Consider the following 8,194-nt stretch of genomic DNA (forward strand, 5'->3'; position numbering starts at 1 on the left):
TAAACAACACTTACCGGATGATTTTATGTGATTCACTTGCAAGTCAATTCCAACAAAACAAGATAATTTTCCACCAACACTTTTTGTGAGAATCTCAAGAAAATAACTGATAATTTATACCAACGTTTGATAAATAGAATTCTATGTCCAAAATCAGAGCAAATATTTGTTATGAATTAGTTTTATCAACTTTTCATGTTTGGATATTTTTCAGGTGCTGGTTTGCTATTTCAACGACTGTTTAATTTATAATAAACTGTTTATAACTTTATAACTAGTGGTGTTAATAACACCAAGGAGATTAGATCACATTTATAACCAGATTCGATTAGGATTATGTTAATCTGCAGCCTGCTTATCAATCACCCCTAAAACACAAGGGGCAATTTATCACCTAGCTCTATGTGTGTTGGTACACCTTGTCTTGATTAGACATCGGTTTAGCATAAACGACCAATCAGCATAAAACGTCATTAATTACGTATTACACCGAACAGCAGCTTTGTTTCTCGAAGTAGAACTCGAGCAGTTTTATACCATAACATTGGAATATAAGCACAATTATTGATGTAAAAATTGCTTGAAATATTCATTTATTGATTTAGACAATCGCCGAGAATGAAGAAATTCAGTACTTTATGGTAATTTATGCCGATAAGTTAAGTTTGCCGAGCCATACCGCTTTTTAATTAATCCGATAACATTGATTATTTAGGGGTACAATTATGCTAATTGAGCGCTGTACTAAATGACAAAAAGGGATCGGTTTCAACCCCTGGCGTACATTTGGACTTAGTTTCAGATGCTAATCTCTGGCTCAAACGAGCCAAGATTCCTGCCACTGATGGCCAAAATCCAAGGAAGGGGCCAAAATAGAGGACGACCCGCGGAGTCCAAAACAAAACACTTGTTTACTTGATATTTAGCCTTGTTTACACACAAAACAACCATCAGGATTGCTGACACAAAATATGATCCGCATTAATTCCAGTTGACACCGATTTAGAGTCCACAGCTCGCAAGGGGTTCCGAATTAGCCCCACTCCGCTCGGCCAAATTGCCCACTAGCTGGGAGAGTTCAATCAGGAATCAAGCATTTCTCTGCGAGCGAGTTAAACTTTACCGGTTAATTTGACAGATACCCAGATCGCGAAACTTTCTCAATTAAAATACGACAGACCTGAACTTAAAGGTTTAAAGGTGCGGTCAAAATTAGAAGATGTCAAAAAAATACGCAGAGAAGTCAAGTGAATTTTGGTGCTTAGATTGAAAAATTGCATAGACGTTTTATAAAAGTTTTTTCAAAAAACGTTTTTTCCCAAAAAAGTTCAATGGTGAAATATAAACGAAAGGGCTCAAATATCGATTATGTCAGCTCATAAAATTATTTGATTGCAAAAAACAAATGGCCAACAGATTCCTGGTCATATTTGAACAGTACAACTACAAATTTTTTCTACGGCAATTAATCAAGCGTTAAAATGTTCCAAATATTTAAAACAAAAATTTGCCCTAGGAGTAAACGAGAGGTTAGGATCGAATTCACCTTCAATTACACCCTCATTGCACATGTATTTCAAATGACCCAGCATTTTACTGTTGGTACAGCAAGTGCGACTCTCTAAATTGGGAAATATTGTGCCCGCGGTGAGTAACTGAAGGTTTAAACCGTTCCGAAAAACAGTTGTACGTCAACGAAAAATGTGTTCCGCCACTAAAAAAGATTATCAACTTTCAATTCTGACTTAAATTTATATCTTTTTTATTGGTGTTTTACTTTTAACCCTTAAAAATTGATCTATTTTGAACGATGTTACCAATGTGAGCGAAGTATTACATTAATTATTAGGAGTACAATTCTTGCTTTTGATCTCTAAATTTACTGTCAATATCCTACGCACTAATCTGCATAGACCTTGGTAAGCTAAACGAAATTCTCATAGGGGACTTCTACCAAAACAGGATCATTTTCTAGTTTTTAGTATCGACATATCACAAAACGGTCTGAGAATAGATTTTTATACATGCAAGAAATGGAGATGGGGTATTAGACGAAAACTTTATTAGGCAAACAAAATTTTTGTAGCCATCAGGCAAATATTCTGAACTAGTTTTTGTGGACATAAGGCGAATACCCATTAAAACACTTAAAGACAGTACTCAAAAATTCGATTGACGCTCTAAATTATTCAAGTGTCCCTTACAATTGTATTTACATAAATGATTTAGCAAAGTACACGTAATAGGTAGTATTTCTGTTCAAACTAGTACATTATTTATACAGCCCTCAATGCCCCGAAATTTGGGCAAAAACACGGGAGGAGAGCACATCAAAAAAATTTCATAGCTTGATTCTATTTATTCTAAATAGTTTAGAGCTACAGAAAAATTCGCGAAAAACGTTGATATATTTGCTGAATGGACCTAAACCGAAATATTGCACATATTAATAATTTTTTTTGTCACTGATTTTGTAAGCTATTATCATCTAAAGACAATTTCTAGGAACACTTGAGTAGCTTAGAGCGCCAAATGGATTTTCGAGTACCAGGTGTAGGCGTTTTAATTGGTATTCGCATAAAATCTACAAAACACTAGTTCAATTTTTTTCACCAATTCGCTAAAAAATTTGTGTTTGTCTAATCGTGTTTTCGCTTTATGTCCTACGGCCCGCAAGAAAAAGCAGTCAAAAACTCTGTCATTACTTTCCATTTACTGCGTATCAAGCGATCTTAATAATACGAAAAATGGATTTTTTCAAAATCCGGTCCTTAATCCAATCTAACTCAATTTATATCGCATATGAAAAAAAATATTGATTAAAGAGGCCTCTACGAAAAAAAATTGCATGCCAATAATTTAAACCATTTAAGCAGCTTTCCACTATTGCTTATGATTATTTTTAGTTTATAGAAACGTCCGAAATTTCAATTTTTTGCATTTAAATTTTATGAAATTCTGATAACTAAAGTATCAACCGAACATCTATGTTAACTAATTTTTGCCTCCCTTGCCAGAAGTGCTTACTATTTTAACTGAAATTCTACTTGGACATCCTAAGACAGTTTATGACTGACGTAATCGTTTCTCTTTGTGCTGAATTTCTGTCTACTACAAAATTGTCAACTTTTCAAAATAATTATTTTTTTTAATTGAGCATCAAAAAAATCTTACAAGGGAAACATCCAATTGCACACGATGCTGTTTTTTATTTAAAAATTTGTTGAAAAAGGTAATTTTCCTGTAACTTAGTTCCCAACAATCGTTAGTAACGTCTCTCTAGCTGTTACTTTTCCTAATGATCTTTTTCAGCAACTAGTATCTGTAGGCATTAGATCATACACATCTGTATAGAAATAAACCAATAAATTCGGTTAATGCTTCTATTTTCGTTTACAATAGCCCGTTTCGGGAAAAATGACGAAAATAAAACCAAACATAATTTTTCACAGAAAAATTCTTACGGAAAAAAAGCACCACGAAAATAAAGCTCCAATTGACTGTGAAACAGCTGCGTGTTTAGCAGGTCTGGCCTTGGTGACCCCGTGGGACTTGATATGAAACTATCGCAAACGACGAAAATATCACTTCAAATATTTAAATTTAAAAGTGGTTCTCGAAAGAAAGCCAAAAACTGCTCAAATGCGCAGCTGTTTAATAGTCAAGTGGGGGTTTATTTTTGAGGGGTTTTTTCCGTGGGTTTTTTTTTCTCTCTAAAATAAGGTGTTTTGTCGATGTGTTTTATTGTGTAGACTCTACAATAGCCCTTGTACTATAAAATTTCACAGTAACAAATCAATTGAATATGCAATTTGGTTTTGCTATCTTTGCATCCTCACTTTATCAAATGGATTGGGGATATTTGAAAATTCAATAAAATTTAAAGTACGATTTGTCTTAATTTTCCATACTTAATGCGTGTGAAGAATATGGCCACTTTCAATATACCAACGAAATACATTTAACCAGTTTTCCAGAGGTTATCTTTGTTAACTCCAATTTGACGCGTCGAATGTAACAAAATTTTCATCATTCACTTGATGAATCTTTAGTCAAGTTTCTCCTTGTCTGGTTACTCGTCACTTTCTCGGTTACTATTGATTCTCTTTTATGAACCTCCCCTCTCATTGGGACAATATAAAACTATTTGCTATCATATGCAAGGGTGTCACAATTATTTTCCTTCCAATCAGAACATTTATTGTGGATTTTATGCTGCTGAAAGTATCAGTTGAAAATTCACTGATTTGCGACAAACTTAACTATGATTGAAGCTACTTTATTCTGAATTCAATATTTTTTGACGAATTCTTCAAATGTGGCTAACTATAACGAAAAGGGATAATGAAAGACCTACCTCTACTGCATATGAGACACTGGAATGGCTTGGTGGAGTTGTGGGTCTTGAGGTGTATTTTTAAATGATCACTTCGGGAGAAACACGCTGTGCATATTGTGCATGCATATCTCTTATCACCTGAAACAAACATTCATCATAATAGTTGTATTGATCACTTCTAACCTAATCAAATTTCACATCTTTTCACGCTCTTTCAAAACTACAATTGTATCTCTTCACATAAATTACAAAGTTACCTTTTTGAAAGATAATGAGACATACCAATTAGACTTGACTGTGAGGTATACGGGAATTATACCTCACACCAGTCAAATAAATTTAAAATTTATATATTTTACAACCATTCAAAACCTAATGTCAATTTTTATTAGCGCTTTCCACCTCTTATTGGGCCACACAAGCCAAATTTTGTTTGCAATTATGGGGTAAGGGTGCGTGTGTGTGTTTGTGTGTGTGTGTGTGTGTGTGTGGAGGGGGGGGGGCGTGGCTGAGACAAAAATTTTTAAAAATTCTGCAGCATAGAAACTTTATAAAGGTCAGTCACATTTGAAAAATGTTGTTGTAACATAGACAAGAATTCCTACGCGATTAAAAAGGCTTATTTAACCTGTACCCCCCCCCCCTTACACAGCCCACAAGTGGGCGGAAACCTTTCAGCGGTCCAAGTTCCCTTTAATCCATAATTTAAGAGACTGAATAGCAGTTAAAAGTTAATAAATTCACTAAATTGGGCCTAATATTGGGTAAATAATAGGAACGGACGCTCACATAAGTGCCTATAAAATTTGGAGGCAGGGCAGTTTGTGTTATTAATTACCTGATATTCAATCTTTAAAAACAACTTAATACTACCATGAAATTGATTTTGTGGGATAGTTTAGAGAGTTTTAGGGAAAATTATCACAACTTGAGGGGGATTTTATTAACCCATACTTTACAGATTTATCCATCCCAGACCCGACGGCGCTCCGACTTTACGTCATAACAAGGTCCACTTTTTGAACTTGGTGCAAACAAACGGCTCCACAAACAAAGGTTTACTGGAAAAACTTGACAAAAATTAATTAAATTAGTTATTGGAGAGCCGAGTTCAAAGCTAGTTAAGAAATCAACACAGATTTTGTTCCATGACTGACAATTTCATTTTACAACAACTTCAAAAGACTCGAATTTTAGGGAGTATTTGCGCTTTATTTTTTTGAAGCTCTATAGCGGAAAATTTGAACAAGTTGAATTTGTAAACAAAATTGTTTTTCATTTGTTGTTTTAAAGTTTATTAATTTTTGGAGACCATAAATGTAAGCAACAGCTTGCAGTTATGAAAAACGTAAATGAAAGTTTTCAGTTAAGACTTTAAAATGTCATTTAAGTTGAAAAAGCATTTTGGCTAAAGAAATAGAATAAGATGACGTCACATCTTTCGACCAATTTTTCGTCGAAGTTGAATTTTATTGAACTAAATTTCAAATCTTTTTAGTTTGAACGCTCTGATGAAAACTGAAATTGGGTCACAAGAAATTTTACCGACTGCCAAACTATTTTTTCTCGAAAATTTCAATAACCTCAATTTTTCACTCTTGGAAATCGCCCAATTCTCCAAATTTCAGGGAAGCTGAAGATTACTAACCGTAATCAGTATATATTATGAAAAGTGATGATAACTACTAACTGGCCAACTTAGACTGAGGTGCGAAGCATTTTATTCTCTTTACAAATCTTTATACCTTCAATTAACCTAAATCTATAATTGGGCTAATTGAACTTCGTTTTCTAACCAATAAAATTTACAAAAAAGCTAGAGATGATAAAGAGGTGACTAACCAGTGTGTAGTCTGACATGTCTGTCTCTGCTCCTCTTGTGTTTGAAGAACCTCTGGCAGTAGTCACATTGATACGGCATAGCATCACTGTGCACCTGTACACACCACACATGCCATAAGCAACTCACTAGCAGTCCTGTAGGACCCCCCCCCCCCCCAAGTTTACTGGACATATGCCGTTTATCCGTACAATATAATGACAAAATCTTGGAAATATACGTGAAAAAAAAGTTCCGGAAGTTGTTACAAAAACGCAGCAAATTGTTATCATTTTTCTCTATCAGAAAAACTTCTATTGATCACTGTTAAAGCAATCACTACCCAATATGAGATCACGGCAGAAAACAGGTATTGTCCAGACCGGCGAGAAAAGGGACCCAATCCTGTCTGGAATAAGTTTGGTCGCGCCTTCCTTATGACCAAAGCCAATTTTTGGCCCGTTCGGTTCGACCAATAGCTTCATTACGGTCTTAAATAATTTTGGCCAAATTTTGATATTTGTGCCAATTGCACATTTTTAATTACTAGAATAATTATATAACCTGTTCATGTCTTTTGAGGTAACTGAGACGTGAAAACATCTTGTCACAGTAGAGACAACCGTAAGGGGACGAAGGGTCATCTGTCTGTCTGTACTGACCAGCATAACTTGAACAAATACACTGTAATTAGAGGTCATCGATATGAACCTAGCAGTGTCGTGTCAAATGGTAGGCGTGTCAAAACGTAAACTTTTAAACCGGAGGACGCCGGTAGAGCCGAACGGGTGCGGAGCAGAATGCCAAAAAATGAGATTTAAAACCGAATATTTCCCGTGCTCTCCTTGGTTATCTTAACTCATTACTTATTAGGCAATCTATTGAGAAAAAAATACAAAATAGAGTAAAGAAGGTCTATCCATGGTCGCAACCCCCGTCAGAGAGGTTATGGCCACGAACAAGCCGAGTGGAGCGCGAACCGACCGCACACTATAGATAATCAGGGGACGACACCTGATTAATTTGACATTTCTTAGCATTGTTGCACTTTAAATTAAACCAATCATATTATTTGACAAATCAAATTTGAGCATTCGGCTCTGATTCTTATTTTTTCTCATTCAGCTCTGCGCCCGTTCGGCTCTGCTTCCTAGCTCCTTTGAATCAATCTCATTGGCCGAGAAATTGCCAGCATTGTATATTTATGCGCTCATATAGCCAACAGACAATATAGTCTATTTTTCTTTAAAAAATAAAATTTGTATTGCACTTGGCCATGCATCACAGACCACGGCAATGCCAGAGCGGCTCGTGGGACTTGATTTAAATGTGCCAGAATATAACGGAGATTGTCACGCACGCGAAACGCATATACATTTCTTTTCGGCCTGGCGTGATTTCAGTTTAAATTGGAGTTACTTGTAAAGCGTAAAAAGTACATAGAAATTGCGGTGAGTGAGTTATTGAGCAATTAGCCAATCAGAAATAACACCCATCTTTCTGCGATTCTGATTAGCTAACTTGAAATGTCTATATTTTCATACGTCTGCAATTTCCACCAAAGCTTAATCTAACATATGCTTGATGGTGCTAGGAAAATTGGCCGACAAGGCGTTTAGCCGACAAGGAAAAAATGAGAAATTTAGCCGACAGTTTTATCATAATTGGTAATAAAAGTCCATAATTGGTCCATAAATCAGTAGTTCGGTTGTGATAGATTCATATCAAGTCCCACGGGCCGCTGGCCAGATGCGGTAAAATACGGTCCGACCACGGATAGACCTTCGTTACACTAGATGATGTAAAAACTGCGGTATATTTGTCCGCTTATGAAATAGTGTTTTAAATTGGCCAATCACAGCTTCCGAATAAGTTTTATTGCTCATTTTACTTAAATTGTCGGTTAAATTTCTCATTTTTTGATTGTCGGCTAAACGCCCTGTCGGCCAATACGGCGGCCACCATGCTTGATCATTTGGTGCTTTAAAAAAGTTCCCCTGCGCATCGAAAAATCATTTGTAGTGGTTTTTAGGACA

At 35.6% G+C, this 8,194-nt stretch overlaps 1 protein-coding gene across 2 annotated transcripts in view; it reads right to left on the minus strand.

Annotated features, from left to right (window-relative positions):
- Positions 1-8,194, minus strand: part of LOC142349617 (uncharacterized) — a 49,732-nt gene that overhangs the window by 20,187 nt on the left and 21,351 nt on the right. The window contains exons 6-8 of one of the 2 annotated variants that reach the window (XM_075401302.1): positions 6,723-6,827; positions 6,182-6,275; positions 4,358-4,477 (exon numbers count right to left, since the gene is read on the minus strand). In XM_075401302.1, coding sequence (XP_075257417.1) covers positions 4,358-4,477; positions 6,182-6,275; positions 6,723-6,827 — 319 coding nt within the window. Of the gene's footprint in view, positions 1-14; positions 213-4,357; positions 4,478-6,181; positions 6,276-6,722; positions 6,828-8,194 lie in introns of those variants that run through there. The other variant, XM_075401303.1, reaches the window with a different exon arrangement.

The sequence above is a fragment of the Convolutriloba macropyga genome, chromosome 11 (genome assembly GCF_964194025.1).
Source record: "Convolutriloba macropyga chromosome 11, txConMacr16.3, whole genome shotgun sequence".
Taxonomy (NCBI): domain Eukaryota; kingdom Metazoa; phylum Xenacoelomorpha; order Acoela; family Convolutidae; genus Convolutriloba; species Convolutriloba macropyga.